The sequence below is a fragment of the Amblyomma mixtum genome, chromosome 2 (genome assembly GCF_055824585.1).
Source record: "Amblyomma mixtum isolate Tamu chromosome 2, ASM5582458v1, whole genome shotgun sequence".
Lineage (NCBI taxonomy): Eukaryota > Metazoa > Arthropoda > Arachnida > Ixodida > Ixodidae > Amblyomma > Amblyomma mixtum.
The window spans coordinates 315,612,241-315,629,265 of record NC_143013.1 but is presented as its reverse complement, the minus strand read 5'-3'; the positions used below and the strand labels follow the sequence as shown (position 1 = coordinate 315,629,265).

The 17,025-nt window shown below is 45.8% G+C and overlaps 1 protein-coding gene across 1 annotated transcript; it reads left to right on the top strand.

The window, feature by feature from the left end:
- The first annotated feature begins 11,757 nt into the window (after nucleotides 1-11,757).
- LOC149365054 (uncharacterized) lies at nucleotides 11,758-16,390 on the top strand. Its single transcript, XM_089568778.1, has 4 exons — nucleotides 11,758-11,993; nucleotides 12,935-12,993; nucleotides 14,861-14,926; nucleotides 16,092-16,390. Exons 1-4 carry the CDS (start codon nucleotides 11,758-11,760, stop codon nucleotides 16,388-16,390), a joined length of 660 nt encoding a protein of 219 aa, XP_089424904.1.
- Nucleotides 16,391-17,025: the final 635 nt, after the last annotated feature.

Sequence of the window (17,025 nt, the reverse complement as noted above, 5' to 3'; positions counted from 1 at the left end):
ATTAGGCTAATTGGTTAATTACCTAACTGACTAAACTTAGTCCCACTTACTTGGAGCATCACTATACTACCCCTTAACCCTTTGTGGGACAGCGGGACTCATACGTCCCACTTTTTTCATAGTAATATTTTGATTTTTGAGCTGAAAACCAATGAATTAATTTCGCTTAAATTTCCACTACAACCTCCTGGATGTCCGAGGAAGCTGTTTGAATAAAAATGTTGTATTGAGCGGCGCACTTACCACACAGGCATGCGTCTCAAGTGAACTGTTCTACTTGCGCGCGGTGCATGCTGTTTTCAGCAGATTTTGGCACTCTGTCCAGCTGGTTGACTATGAACGACAAGTTTCAAAAGTTTTCTTTTTACTGACTAGTTCTTAAATGTGCTTTATACATCATTTTCGTTTGTCCTGTGTGTACTGTTTGCAAAAAAAATTTTGCATAGTCAAATTCAGCATTCCTCATCCATATATTTCGGGAAGCGTATCCAGTCTAAAGCTCTTTTGCCGCTCATCGGTGGATTGGAGTTTCATTCATGCGCGGAAGTCTGTCCATGCAGGAAGTAGTTGAGCTGGTGTTTAGACTCCTGGACGACTTACGTGGTAAAGAAATACATGCCGACAGGGCGGAGGATCAGGATGATGCAAATCCATCGTTAGCGACACATATGTCCCACTTTTTTCGTGGTTACACTGACTTTTGTGGTTAAAACCGCTCGAATCAATTTCGTTTTTGCTTTTACTGCCATCTCGTGGATGTTCAAGGAAGCTGTTTTGATGGCTCTTTACAAGAGCGCCGAGCGGCGGCAGCACATACCTGTGCCTCAAGCGAACCGAACCCCTTGCGTGCGTTGCGTGCGGTTTCCAGTAGATTTTGGCGCGCTTTTCAACCGGTATTCGTCATGAAGGGTAAGTTTCAACCTTTCTTTTTACTGACGAAATCTGCAAATAATGCCCTTTTGTGCTATCCTGTGCTATGCCCTTTTGTGCTATGTTCATTCTCTGAAAGTGACTACTCAGTCACTGGACATAGATCGATATTTTTTAGATTTTTTGTCATAGAAAGTAGGCTTTTGTATTCTCCATACTTTGTTGTTGGTAAGCGCACCCTTCTGTACAAAATAAAATTACTTTTTTTCTTGAGTGACTGTGCTTCAGAGGTCAGCGGGACACATATGTCCCACTTTCTCAAACGCACTCATGGGGCGGTGGGACTCCTGTGTCCCACTTTTATCTCGAAAACCACTAACTCTAGAGAACTCAAAATTTGCATATTTCATAAAAAGCTGATAAGAATAAGAATCCCGTCCTGAACAGCCGGTGTTCATTGCTCACAACTTCATGTCTCATAAAGGGTTAAATTGGTTGCATGGTTACTAGCCAAAGTACAATTAGCCCCGTTTGAAATTCGCGCACTGTGACGTCATGACCATTTCGACCAATTGAAAAGCGTGACATTTATGTCGTCAACTCCTGCTTACAACGACGAGGCATTAAAGGCTTCCGCCTTAAAAGTGAAAGGTCGGCCTGCTCAGGCTTTTGAACGTCGCTCCTGTATATCCGCTGGAAAAAGTTTCACCACCACAAACAGTGGTCTTGTCTGGGAGAAGCTCTGAACTTCGAGAGCCAAATTAATACGACTACATCCATATATAATAAACTGCTTTGCGTTACCGCTAGTTCTGAATGGGCAATTTTTTAGTGCTCACGATGTGTAAATTTTAAAACGTCTTGGAAGCCGCAATAATGGCATTTTTTATTTAAGGAGCACAATTTCGCGTGTTGAATTCACGGCCGCACTGTGAGCGTTTCGATAGAGACGAAAGGCAAAAGTGCCTGTTTACTGCGTAGTATGCTTTGTTAAAAGACCCGAACTGGTCTAAACCAGTATGCTCTTTCCCAATGGCGTTTCTCGCAGCGTACAGACGTGCTTTTGGGAGTTGAAGGCTCATGATCAAGGACGGTCACGAAACAGATGGCTGCCCGTCGAGCAGCCGAACGAAGGTCCTTCTCCATTGGTTCTTATTAAGCTTCCGAAGTACATTCGCGGGCGGTAACACAAAATCGAGAAGATACGAAGCGCCTTTTCGTAGATCCGCCAGCGTGTGCTCGCTGATAGCTAAAACAGCCCAAGCTAGCAGCGCTTTGTACTTAAGTAGGCGAACGGAGTGGTGCAAATGAGCCGTACGTCCATGTCAGGTATTACAACGCTCCACTGCGAACGCTGCTGGATCTATTGCTGGATCTTGCGCTTCAGAACCTGCGAGAGCGGTCTTTCGCTGCATGATGCTAATGGTTTAAAAAACCCTCATCAGACCAAAACTTGAGCATGCTAGTCCCCTCTGGAATTCACGCCAAATATGCCTAACAAGTGCACTCGAATCAGTTCAAAACCGCGCCATTCGCTTCGTTCATTCTGCATATACGTACGTATACCATAAACGTTTCGTCTCTAAAGACGAATTCCAGTCTTGTAAGCCTCGCAGCTCGCCGTCACATCGCCAGCCACTACTTGCTCCACAAGGTTTTCCATAGCGCTTTAAATCAAGCACCTTACATTGCTCATCCGACCCGCATATCTCATTGCACTGCCCATCCGCTTCAAACTGCCCGGCCTCTGTCTCGTACTACATTGTTTTCAGGTTCCTTTTCCCCGAACTGTTATGAACTAGGATGCCCTGCCCACTGACATCGTTGCAATCACGTGACTGCAATAATGCATCGAAAGACTGACACGCGCAGGCTCACTATGTACGGGCCCGAGTCCGGCCGGGGCTCGAAATTTACGTCCGGCTCGGCTCAGGCCCTGCGAACCAGCGCATTTTGCAGACCAGCCCGAGCCCGTGCAGTGCTCTGCCTTACACCGACTCACTTGAGAGAGGTCGTGTGTCGCCTTCCGTCGCCTGGCTGACGGAGACCGCAACGACGAGGATGCCAAGAAGAAAAGCGCCCTCGGGAAACGTCCGCCTCAGCATTGTGGTCGAGTCGCGCAGTTGTCGGGCGCTATGCTCTTCACAGTCTCTGGCCCTAAAGAGCACACCACTGCGATCGAACGTGGCCCGCGAGCTGCTGGCTGTTGATGATGATGATGATGTCCTCAGGCTTAATGGCACACACCCACGGCGGGGGATTGGCCAGGGTGCTTAGCGGATACAAACGCACACATGTACAAGGAATGGAGTATTTTGATAATTTTGGGACGTAGTGCTGGCTGTTCCTTCGGCTTCCGCGAGAAAAGAACGAAGACGACGACGCTCTCTTCTTTTTCGCGGTGTAGGCACGGGTTTCCTCTCAATTTAGCGGCGTTGTGCCAGCCCTGAAGGAAGACAGGTAGCGTGACGCAAAGTGTGCCCAGGGTTCCTATCCCCTTCATCCTATTGCGTAATCCTGCGAAGGACAATTGAACATCCCGTGCTTTGAATGCCCCACATCCGCTTTGATGCGTTCGGTGAGCATTATACTGAACATTTTCCCTTTTAATAAAAAGAAAAATGCAGAGGCTTTGCCTTCTGTGATGTTCCTTTTCGCGTGGTCTGTTTGCGTCTGATTCTTTTGGGAAGTAACATATAAAAAACAAAATAAAATTTACGTCAGAATGTTTCTTAACATGCGCATAGCCTCTTTATTGGCATGTTCTCAGCTCAGACACAGTCCGAGACAAAAGTCGAATGCCCTGTGTGTTTTTCGTCTTTCTTAATTTTTGCCCATTTTAACAACACGCCCGTTTCTTATTAGGTGCATACGGTGATTTGACGATCACCCTGCACGGAAGCAATGCAGGCAAGCGCACCAAACATATAAAATTGAAGAAACCCAGATACTACACATTTGTTTTTCGGTGGTTGTTGCTGATGTCGCCTTGCCAGGAAGCCTGAGGCATATGGCACAGGCCGCGCTCCGTGCCTGCTGCATGCGTTTTGTTTTGCGTGTACCAGTTGCAGAAGAATTCATGGTACCAGTCGCTGGTGCGAATGATTGCCTTCTTAAAACTAAATAAAAAATACAGGAACACGAAATTTCATTATTGGCCTTGGCAATGCCATAACATTCCAAGTTCTTGATGCCTTTACCGCAAGTGACTGGTGGGGCTTGTGAGACCCATGTTGTTCTCCCGTACACCACCTGCCACCTGCCGCGTTTGGCAGGTGTAGGCTACACATAGACGAACCCTGTCAGGTGACTCCACTACCCTCCTGCCAATGTGAATTCTCCAGTCTGGTAACGTAACTTCCGGTGTGGTGACATCACTCCCAGGATGGTGAAGTCGTCACTTCAGCCAATGGGATTTCTCCGTTCTGGTGACGTCATTAATGACATCACTACCTTCCAGCCAATCAGAATTTTTATGAACAACGCCGGACGGCTCTAGGTTTTTGCTCCGGTGAAGGTTCTATGCTATGGCATAAAAGAAAATGTGCCAGGCACAGCAAGTCCACTTTTGCCAACGCATGGAAAACAGGCGATGTTCTTGCTCTGCTGGCATTGTGACGCATTTCTATGCATTGCGTGAATACTCACACAACGATGTAAGCTGTATGAGACGAGGGTCTAAGATCTTAAAAAAGGGCAAAAAAGTGTTTTCTTTTCAGTGTCACTTCATAAAGTGATATTTTTCTTGAAAATTTGGTATAAAGACGCACTATATTAGCAAAACCTTGAGTTGGGTTAGTTGGTATAAGTTCATTGTAAAACAGCGCAAAAAACGAGGGACCAGAGAAAGAAAGAAAGACACAGCGCTTGTCCTCTGTCTTTGTTTCGATGGTTCCTCGTTCTTTGCGCTGTTTTGCATGTACCATATTAGTCGCACCTAACGGGATGGAACTGTACATTTGTTGTTAAAATCGCCTTTGTAATTTAACTTGTATACTAACCAACCATTTTTCGTTGCAAGATAAACACTCAGTTAATACGAACAAATAACAAATCTTGTTTTACATCTGTCAGTGTAAAAGTTCAAACAGTTTCATACCGTCAATTTCTTGAGAGGTAGATGTTGAAGTGGGTGTCAGCAAAAGGCGGGACTAATCTTTCGTTATAATGCTGGAAACCGCTGATTAGCCCTATAGCTCAATTATCGTTAAACAGCGAGAGTGAACGCCTAAAGAGCGGTTTCCGCAGGGGAACATTGGATATCTTGTGGATTTTTATAGTCTTATGTGAAAGGCAGAGTCCTTAAAATGTTTTCGGAGAAAAGCGAGGCGTAAACTAAAAAGTTGTGTCGAACAGTTTTCACTTATCCTTCAAAGAATTTGTATGTGGGTCGTATCGTTGTTTGGAGGTACACCGAGAAAATTGAGAAAAAAAAAAGCGCGACTTACGCATTGGAAAAACCAATATGTTACAAAAGCAGACTACCATGTGCGGGAGCCAAGCACATCGTTTTCGACAGTCGCTGGTACGGTGCTCGAGGCATCGACCATTCGCGAATAGTTAATCATACGCGTGAACAGTTTTATGAATTTCCCGTGTGCTGTGCGATGTCAGGGCGCGTTAAATAACTTCATGCGGACGAATTTACCCGGAGCCCTCTACTATCGCGTCCCTGGTAGCCCATGTGCAAGTTCGGAACGTTAAACCTCACATACCATACCATACCATACCATACCATACCATACCATACCATACCATACCATACCATACCATACCATACCATACCATACCATACCATACCATACCATACCATCTTTTATAATTCTACCCGCGGTTAGCTGTCGTCAGCTCTAGCCTCCACACTACATTTTTTCCGCGAAACAGCCTGCACCTATGCGTAGCGCTCCGACGCGGCGATTACGAATGGCGCCCGTCCCCACAGGATGCTGTTAAGCACTAAATAAACAGCTTCGCGCTGCGTCGCCTGAACGCGATGGGCGGGCGTTTCTCATTTCCGGCCCTGGACCGAAAAGACACGGGGTAAATGGCGAAGCACAAAGGGGGATTAAAGCTGGGGGAAGGGGGTGGTGCGTAGAGATCAACAGATAGAACGCGATTAAGAAAAAGAAAGGCGCAGCAAAGAGAAAACCCTTCGGCTATTAGTGTGCATGTGTGTGCGCACCCATCAATACTAATGGCGTTCCACACACTACGTGAAAATGATGGGGGGTACACAGACAGCATATATTGTGTGTACAAGTAGCGTCACAGGTAAGCGGAATACTGTTCCGCTTAGTTATAATGCGCGACCTCATGGAGCTATTCTTGAATTATTATTTTCACAAACGACCAAGCAGAATTCTGAAGGCTTGCTGCGCCTGCATGTGCAAGCATTGCAGTGCTGCACTACAGCTCTGACATACTGTCACTCCCAGTTTTTATTATATTAGTTAAGAAATATTTGGGGGTGTATTTCGCGAAACACGAGGTTGGTTAAAGAAAACGCTATCTGAAATAATTTGTTCCTGTTTCCTTCTTTTCTTTCGTCGTATTTTCCCTTCATTTTTTTTAAAATTATTTTGTCCTCTTTGTACCTATATACGCAATCTTTGTACTCCGGGTGCCGGATATCTCCGAATTTCCCCACATTTCCTCGTATCTATATAAAGCTGAAGGGCTTCAATAGTCTGTATGAGCAACGTAATGCGTCTCTCAATGGGGTTGATTGGGCGAAATGGTACGATACCTCCTCCCGCGCTCGGAATGGACGCTCGCTGAAATGCAGAGGACAAACCGCGAATAGCGCGCCAAGAATAAATACGATGGCGGCTCCGTATGTCGTCGGCTTTTTTACGATATTCGCGTGGAGATCAGGTTGCTAAGCAGATGCGGCGTTATGCACTTACCAGGGAGGAACACCTTTCCCTGTGCCTAACGGACAACACTAAGAGCAGGAGTCTGCTCTGGATTCTGGAAGAGAACAGCCTCCACGACCAACTTTAGCTTATCGACAGCCTCTTTTTGTGCCACATTGCAACTCCTGAAATAACAATAAAAAATAAGACGCGGTTTGAACGAGTATGTGGTGCGCATAATCGTTGCAGCGACGAACAGGAGAAGTTGTGGCCTTTGGACGATCCTTGAAGGTTTGCACATCACTGTCATCATAACGGAGACTGAACACTAAAAAAAAAAAAAAAAAATATCCGTGTTATTGGTCTCCCTCGAGAAGCGATAACAGCCTGTAACCTTTTTGCTGTCGTTTAGTACTGGTACTGAGTTCCCTTAAAGGGACACTAAAGACAAATTGAAGTTGGCTGTATTGATGGATTATCGCATTCTGAAGACAGAGGCGCTACTTTCACTCAAAACGCGCTTTTATGTAAGCTACAAAAGACGAAGAAAATTTTAATACGAGTGTCGCCCTCACGGGCCGTTTTTGCAAGCAGACTTCGAGGATGTCAAAGTAGTTTTCTGAGCGCAGATCCTGAGGATAGACTACTCCACCATTCAATTCCTAACGGTGATCGCGGATTTCTTTTCGTTCTTGACGTCATGAGTTTGAATCGAGTGGTGGGAGGTTTCAATTCTAAATTAAACTTTTTAAAGAAATAAATGCCTCTTTTGCTAACGAACAAAGATCAATATTTGCCGGAAGGGCCAGACAATCAATTTTTATTAAAAAGAAAAATAGAGGGTGCAGTTCTATTCGGTGTGCTTTAAGAACAAACAAACAGAAACATAATAGCCATAAGAGCAAAGCTATTTTCACAGTTTTTTAGTTCAAATTGAGATATGTGTTTTTTTTCTTGCCGTACTCAGTTATGTTGTATTACTCGAAAAACTGAAATATATAAATGAGAATTTTGGCATGTAGTTCAGAGCCCGTTTATCCATTCGTCTTGCAGTGAAGAAGAAGGATAGAAAAAAATAAATATAGCCCATAAACAGTGTAAACTAGTCTCTGGAAGGAGTGTGACTTCCACCCGGTTCTGCATAAATAAGGACTCTGCGCACAACACACTTACACAAAATATAAGAGAATATAAGAGAGCAAATTGCAGAAACGTCACACACTCCAGTAAAATTAAAGGAAGATCATTGCCTCCTGTATGATAAATGCCTCTCATATCATCCGCTTTTCCATGGGTGCAGCGCGTATGACTGGTTCCCTGACGAACACATATGAACTGCGGTGAGTGCACGCCATTTCGACTGTGGCGCCACAACTGTGCCGCGGCGCAGTCTGGCGGCTGCCAATCAGATCATCAGTTTTCCAACTTGAGCAGCGTCGACGCTTCGTTCACCAGTTATCCACGATGTGGCGCCCTCAAGCTGGAGCCTAGTCTTACGTCACGCGGCTGCGGTGCCACGCGGCGTTTTCCACAACCTCTGCATACTTCGGCGACACTACGCAGTCCGGCTTGACTCTACGTGACCAGCCTAAGCTGACATAGGCAGAAAAAGGGCAGGAGAGGGGGGTAAGAAAGAACTGGATTCTCCGTTTGAGTGCCTACCCCCCAGAAAACAGGAGAGGACGAGGTCGCGGGCCAGCAGCAGTTAACAAACAATGTGGAAAAACAAACATAACAAAGCTTTGTGGCGATAATACACGCATGCTGATGGTTGGTTTAGTTTATTGGGGTTTAACGTCCCAAAGCGACTCAAGCTATGAGGGACGCCGTAGTAAAGGGCTCCGGAAATTTCGACCACTTGGGGTTCTTTTAACGTGCACTGACATCGCACAGTACACGGGCCTCTGGAATTTCGCCTCCAGCCGCCGATGCCGGGATCGAACCCGCGTCTTTCGAGCCAGCAGCCGAGCGCCGTAACCCCTGAGCCACCGCGGCGGGTGCATGTTGACGGTGGACATACAAATCTATCCATGTATCGGAAAAAGACGCACACAAAAAACTGTGGTCACACGTATTAGGTCTCAGGTTCATGTCCGATACAGTCATCAACATCGGCTTGACTACGCCCACTGCAGGACAAAGGCCTCTCCTATATCTCTGTAGTTAACCCTGTCCTTTTCCGATTAACTCTGCCCAATACAGTAACGCGTCTCTTTCGCTGGAGCTGCGGGCTATGCCGAGAAAGTCGACAACAAAAGTTCGCCCTAGGTCAGGCAATCAAATAAGTTGATTTTCCTGCAGCAGGCGCAATTTCGCGATTTTTGACTTCGCTCCCCACAAGCTCGCCAGAAGTTTAGAGACGGAAATCTGAGCAGTTCAAGAAACACGTGGGCATAGAATCTTTCCAGGTTAGAGACCTCACTGGATAAAAGAAAGCTGCCGTAGTTCGTGCCTCACTGCCCTGGTTGAGGTTACATAAAACGTGAGCTCAAGCTGTGCACGACACACAGAAAAAGAAGTAAAAAATAGCAGAGTATTGGGAGGAATTTTACAGTAGAAAACAGCGCACTCGCCAAACGTCGGCCGGATGTCATTTCGCAGATAACAGGTCAGTAGCAGCGATCTTGCGGAAACCGACCTGCAGCCGCGCATCGGTGAGGAAATGAGTTTAAAAGTAGAGAGAGAGAGAGACAGTGATAGACAAAGAAACAGTTGTCAGCGGCTTATTCTGTAGCGACATATTTTTTTGCTCGTGAAAGTTCCCCCGAACCATCGAGGGCTGCAGAACTCACTTAGATTCTTGCTTGGCTCGGCAGCACTGCGTTAACCGAAGTGTACAGGGTAAGATTTCTCCAAACAGGCGTGTCGAAATCAACAGTGTGGGGCGCAAACTAGAGGCTGGAAAATGAATTTCATGCTCACGGAGTAACCTTTCTAGTTTCAAGTCATTTTAGTGAATGATGTGTGGCGTTTTTTTTTTTTTGTCGTACAAAAATATATCTCGTGTCGTGCGCCATTCTTGCCTTTATGATGGCTGTCCTCGGTAGAACCAGCACCTTGAGCACGGGCAGATACTGGCGCTACACAATATGGAGGGAGGGGACGTGGGATCTGTTGTCGACCTGTTAAAAAGATTTGATTTTTAATTGGGTTTCACGTCGCAAGGCGACTCAGGCTTTAAGAGACGCCGTAATGGAAGGCTCCGGATGATTTCGACCACCTGGGGTGCTTTAATGAGCACTTACATCGCACCGCAAACGGGTCTCTAGCATTTCGCCTCCATCCAAATGCGACCGCCGCAGCCGGGATCGAACCCGCCTCTTTCGGTACAGCAACCGAACACCATTCCACTGAGCCTCCGTAGCGCCTTCTTGAAAAAAAAAAGTATTTGAAAATTAATCTACAAGGCTGCGTCTGCTGCTGATAAAAACTGATGTAGATTTTCCGGCAGGCATTTCACCCTAAGGCACATACGGTGGAACGTCGTTCACCTTCCCCATTCCACACTGTTGTTCCTTCGACCGAGCGTCGTTTCCGGTCGTGCACGCACTCATCTCAGTTAAGCTGATCACATGCTTGTGCAAAACTCGAAGTTGGAAGGGCATCTCAAGTCACTACAACCTGCTGGTAGGGCTATTAAACTGAACATCTATAATCCTATCTACGATGTAGCTCCATTCTAATTTTATAACCCGTCGCGGTGGCTCAGTGGCTTTAGCGTTCGGCTGTTGATCTCAAGGAGGCGGGCTCAATCACGGCCTTGAAAGCTGCGTTTCGATGGAGGTTAAATACAAATACGCCCTTGTGCTGTGCGATTTAAGTGCACGTTTAATAATCCCAGGTGGCCTAAATTAACCCGGAACCCTCCACTACGGTGACCCTCACAGCCAGCCCATGTGTCGTTACAGGACCTTAAACTCCACGATTCCCAATTTATAATTTTATATTTCCTGACACTAAATCTCTCTTTTTTTGATCTTTGTGCAGCGTTGAAAACCACGATGACACGTTCGCGAAACCTAGCCACCGTCTACTCGGTCTCCGTCGCAGTAGCCGCTGTGGTTTCGGCTGCAGCGGACCCAACTGCCGACATGTTCAAGGTATAGTCGGAACACTCCAGTGGTTTGTATTCTTGAGTCAAGCGCCTCATGTCAAGACGCTCAGTACTGTGCTAGAGAGTATGCAATGAACCACCACGGACAGTAAGCGATGCGCAGAACATTATTGTTGAGGACACGCTTGTGGTAGAGGTTGTTCCGTATATTAGGTGTAACTCAGAGTGAAGACTGTTCACCGCTCACGTGCGGTAAAATGTTTCTATACGAATCGTACTAGAAGTTCACAGACCACACACGCGATATTTGCTGTCTACTGTGCTACACTACAATTATTTATTTATTTAGATCTTAAAATTTCATAGGTACGAGCTATTACATAAGGGACAGGCATCTGAACTAGAGGATGACAGTCACCTTGGCATTCTTGAAATGAATGAGATTGTATGTTTATGGCGACTAGGGGTATACCAGCTGCTAATGCTATAACTGTAGTTGCTATTTATGCAATTACTGCCACTACCACTAACCATAATAATACAAGAATAATGAGAACCAACAGTGTTCACGTAGACAGGAACGTGAGCAGCTCGCAGAGCACCGACACAGTTATGAGACCGGCTCTCTTGAAGACCAAGTTCGACATGTCAGAAGAGGGTCTGCCGGTCATAAAGTCGATGGACAAGGGGGGGGGGGGGGGGGTAAAGCAAACGTCTCGAATAAAAAAAAAGTTTGCTAATTTTCACATGAACGAACAACCATACATTCGCTTGCAATTAACTTTTCAAGTAGTGAAACACATGCTACTGGCATGATTTAATTATCCATCGGCCAATTTCGCAAGTAAACTGCAGTGCATCCACACGATTCCTTCTGCACGGCTAGGCTACATTGCCTTTAACCTCAAAACAGTGACCCCGGAGTCCTGTTCGGTGTGGGCGTCATCAGTTCGAATCGAGCTGAAAAAAAAAAACTGCATGGAGCTGTCCTCGCTGTCCCTTCAGCAGAAGCGGCGTGCGCCGGTCATTTCATATTCGCAGGATGGCCAGGAGAGGCCCATTCTGGGGTACGAGTGCTACCGCACGGGTGTCACCTTCGAACCGGAGGACACCGTGAATTTTACTATCCTGTGGGATGGCACCAAACTTAATGGCACTAAGGGCAAAGGAAAAATGTGGATGCCTCGCAACGGAACCAACGACAATTACACCACGTAAGTGCGCCAGCGAAATCGACGTTCGGTTTTAATTGGAGCCGTGCTGTGTCGTGTACTCCGCTGGTTTCGCACAACTCGAGAAACGACCTACTTTATTAAGAACGCACGCTGGATATCCTCGCAGGTTTAGACACACCACGGGATGCCATCGACCCGGTTCTGCTATTTCTTTCATAAATTTCATGGAAGAGTTCTCATTACTTATCAACAGGCACGATTTTCAGTATGCGGTCTAGTGTGTGAAAGTTACGGTACTAATTCTTCATATCGATGCTCTGTGATTTTCAACAAACAAACAAACAAACAAACAAACAAACAAACAAACAAACAAACAAACAAACAAACAAACAAACAAACAAACAAACAAACAAACAAACAAACAAACAAACACGTTAGATACAGGGCAAGAAAATGAGATCCTTGGGAGTACAAACAAAATGAACAGGGGTGGGGCTTAGTCCGCTGTCTATCGTTTCAGCGCGAGGTCTTGTTGAAGATTAGTCCCACGTAAAGACAAATCGTCTTGTCAAAACATTGCTCGTGGACCGAGGCGCTCCCCGCTACCCTTGTTCATTTCTAGCAAGTAAACAAGCTAGCAAGCAAACGAAAAATGAAGGAATAATCTCGTAACCGACTGCCTTATTCTTTCTTTTTTTTCTGTATGGGACGCAACGGTAATTAGCTACTTTTGGTTTACAACAGAGAAGCAACGGAGTCGGATTACGGGCAGCAGGTGTGCTAGTCAACAGTTAAAGCCAACGTATCTCATACGCGGCAGGAATTGGCACCGAGAAAAAAATAAAGTGTGATTATCTTATAGAAGAGGCGACCGAAATATTACGGTTCTAGTTGAAGCTTTTGATGCGGGTTTAAGCAATGTAGGAGGCCGCAGAAGACGCATCAGATAGTTTCACTCCATCGTTTCCCGCTCTTTCCAGGGGTTATTTCGACTTCAGCTTCGACGAAGCAACGTCCTCGCTGGTGATGGAAGCTCCAGGTATGTCTCGTAGCACACGTTTGTTCATGGACTGCAATACTTTAGAACGTGTAGTGCTAGAAATGAACAGAACGCGCGCAGAAAAGTGTGGAACCGTAGCCCATGGACGCTGAATTCTCGTGATTGGAAGCACCATCAAAAGGGTAGTTAGAAATAAAGTGTTAAGGTGAAAGCCTTGGTAGCCCCATTACGAGAAAAGCCGGCGACGTGTTAGTATGATAGTGTTTGTACTCGCCGATACTACAGAAAAACGATGACAAGAAAAATACGGTGACGTCATGAGCGTCTGTATACGACGCACACAGCGCACCGAGCACCGCCATTTTAAAGGGTCATATATATTTCGTTCGTCTATACAACGGGTGTTTCAGCGAACACTTTCAAAAATTTTCAAAAAGAGGCTTTTTGAGGTAAAAATATGGCTTTTGCGGCATAGTATATTACCAGCGTTGGCGGACACCAGAAAACCGGTGAATCGTCTGAAGTAGTGAGATGGTTGGCTAATTTTTAATAATTAACTTTTTAACTAGTAGAGTTAGGCGCCTAGTTGAAATTAAAGATTTGTAGCCGGTCGTTAAAGATAGCGATATCAGTTTTTAGAATTTCGAAAACGCGATTACCCTTGCCGTTGTGGATCGATAAAATTTAGCTTTTTCGACTAGTTACGTGCACTGGAGTTACGTGCACTACTTTGCCTGCATGCTTTCGAAAGCGCATGTATTTTCTCACAGTGCAGCCAGATTTTGTCGAGGCACAACGGCGAGGGTAACCGCGTTTTCTAAATTGTAAAAACTGACATGATTATTACTAATGACCGGCAACAAATCTCTAATTGCAACTAGGCGCCTAACCATACTATTAGAAGTTAATTATTAAAAATTATTTAACCATCTTGCTACTTTAGACGATTCACCGGTTTTTTGGTGTCCGTCAACAGTGGTAATACTATGGCGCAAAAGCCATATTTTTACCCAAAAAAGGCTCCTTTTGAAAATTTTTGAATGTGTTCGCTGAAACGCCCGGCATACCCCACTGGCTGACGTCTATGTGGAGCCAGTTTTTCCTACTACATTCGCACCAAAACTATGAGCAACCGCTTCCTGAAGAGTGCCTTTCGAACCTTTTAAGTAACTCTTGACGAACTGAGCGTTCGCGGTCACGCATCATAAGCGTGGTGACCATTCCATACGTTCCACTCTGCCACTCTGTAAGCATGTTACATCACTGTCCCAACTGCAAGCATGGTTTTATGTATTGTTTGAAAATAACTTCCACAGTTTCGACAGCGGATGTCATTAGGAGTAGGGATCCAATTAGTGATTGCGTGTGAAATGTACCCGTTTATCTGTGCATGCAGAAGGGGCCTGCATTTGGTGCCGACTGCAAAATGTGCTTGTTTTTGTGCGCTTGACTCCTGACTGCTGCGTACAGTATGTTTCTTTATTGCTAAGTCGAGTTGCTTATCGCCATCACCCAAAGCAGGTGTGGTATGTGTGCATTATTAAATGTCCAGCCCGACCACGCAGGATGAAAATTCACGAGGCCTTCCTGGCTATATGTTTATCGTGGAAAATAAAAGTTTTAGGCAGTGTAGCCTAACGTACACAAATGGGGCTGAAAAAGTCACCTGTGATAAATAGCCGATAAACACGTGGCTGTACCACGTTTAGTGAACAGCGTACATCTCTTTGAAAAAGCCGTGAAGCCTCAGCTGGTTTGTCTCAAGTGCAAAGTGCCATTGCATAAACGCTTCCACTCAAAGCAATCCTTCTGGCAAAGTGAAAAAATATAGGTTTACAAGCCCTTTATAAACAGAAATTTTCTTCGGAAAATTAGATGAAGCATATTCGCCTGCCTTATTTTGCAGGTGTAAAGGAACACGGGATACAAATGATCGAGCCCTACAACGGAATGGCTTATTACATGAGAATCAGTAAGTGTGACATCTTTCCTGCTTTCATCACGCGAGAGACCATACAAGAGGAGCAGTCTTGTGCAACCATCAAAATGCAAGACCGTGTACAGAGTGGCCGCAATCGGAACATTCCTTCTTTCAGCAGGGAAGGTATTGGGAGGGAGAAAGAGAATAGGGGAAAAGCCAGAGCTCTTGCATATTGACGTCTATTTTATTTATTGCCGAACAATAAAACTGAGGTCAAGGGAGTGAAACAGTCACACTAAGAAATATGCAAAGCAAGCATGAAATGCATGGCCTACGATTCATGAAGTGCATTATACGCTGACGTTCTTAATTCCTACGTCCATTTCCCTCTGTGTTTGTACATTCTTGTCTGTTCGTTTGATGAAGATGGATTTTTCTGTCGGAAGGATTCATTTGGCCAATGGCCCCAAACACGTGGCGAATGGCCAGCTGTTAACCATCCGTCAATGGTGGGACCTCAGTAAAGTTTACTCGAAAAACAATAAAAAACAGCCATGCATTTATGAGCGTGTACTGAACACACGACTACGTACAATATACATTTCATATATTGCCGTGTGGGTATGATGCTGGGTTATATACGTCGTCTCCAGATGGGAATGACACAAGAAAATGGAGTAGCGGACGAACTAGAAGCTAGCCTGAAAAAATACCTGGACTTTCTATGGCTCTTCTAGAAAAGAAAAACGCAACAAAAAGAGTAACAAATGCCGTATTGTGTAAAGGATACCCTACAGAAGTTCATGCAGTGGCGCAATACAGGCCTATAATGGATACAATTCAATAACGAAGTGCCTTTTCCCTATCAAAGTACCTCATTCCAATGCCGTCGGCTGATTCTCATGAGCATGATAGCGTGACAATGCAGGGAGGGGGTTGTCTCTAACCATGGAGGGAGGGGACTATCCTCTTCTATCCACAGCTCCCTGCACTGTCACGCTAGCAGGCCCATGAGAATCCGCCGCCGCCATTGGCTGGAAAGGGGTCCTTTGTCGGAGAAAAGCCGCTTCGTTGTTGAGTTGTATCCGACTATAGCACATACTTGCCTGCGGGAATGTTTTCTATATAAATATCAAATTACCACCACCTAGAGATGATGCTGATGACGATGATGCCACAGCCTAACATCCGTTGCCCATTCTCCGCCTCTTCGCAGTCGTCAGCGAGGACAACCGTGTGGTGTACAAGCTGTACGACGTGGACTCGAGCTGTGGCAACGCCGCCGCCGTCCTGAGCATAATTGACTCCAAAGACGAGATCGGCTTCATCTTCTCCCGTGACGTCGCCGAGCCGAGCAGGGTCTGCACTACAGACTTGCGCTGCTCTTCCCAGCCGCAGGGTTCATCCGTTGGCAACGAGCGGCCTGCCTCGTTAGCACACAGACACAAGTCGTCGCCACAGGTCATCGTGATAGAGATGCCAGTCTGCGTATTCCCATTCTGCTATATGGGATAAATGGACAAAACTTCGGCTGCTGCAATTCACCGCTTACGTTTTATTTAGTATGATTGCCTCAGAGCACTATAGGGATGTATTATAAAAATGGGAAAAGGTTTGCAGAATGAATGATGTCCTGCAGAGACCACTGATGCGTTTCCAGTTCCCACACAGTATTAGATGTTGTGCTCTATAACAAGGAACCTTTGCTGCCAGGTGTTAAATCCTGCTTGGCTGTAGTGTAGGCCAGAGCCAGAGAAGCTGGTGAACGTCCACTTCGACGTCACGGCAAATGGCTGCTAAATAACTGAAACAAGTTTCGAGTGTTTGGCGCACTTGAGGCCACCTCAACTCTGACTCATCCTAGGCACGACCTCCTCAGCACGCATAAGACCATGGAGAGGGACGCTGTATGTACAACGAAGGTCTGGAGCACGTGTGTGGCTCCGTACTGGTTCCTCTCCTCTCAGAAGGTGGACAGCTGTTCATGGCAGAACAACGCAGAGAATGCAACTAAAGAGGCTCCTCATACACCACGACTCTTTCAAAGTGCTTCTGCGAAGCTTTGGAGCTGCTAAGGGAGTTTCACAAGTGATGTCTGTACAACTATGTTCAATTGCCTCCCTTTATACCGATTAATTAATCAGAAGACT

What these genes read in the sequence shown, in the direction of transcription:
- LOC149365054 (XM_089568778.1), top strand. Translation starts at nt 11,758, where the DNA reads ATGGAGCTGTCCTCGCTGTCCCTTCAGCAGAAGCGGCGTGCGCCGGTC. An exon ending in ACCAACGACAATTACACCAC is followed by an intron (nt 11,994 to 12,934) that starts GTAAGTGCGCCA and finishes CGCTCTTTCCAG; the next exon opens with GGGTTATTTCGACTTCAGCT. An exon ending in GCTGGTGATGGAAGCTCCAG is followed by an intron (nt 12,994 to 14,860) that starts GTATGTCTCGTA and finishes CTTATTTTGCAG; the next exon opens with GTGTAAAGGAACACGGGATA.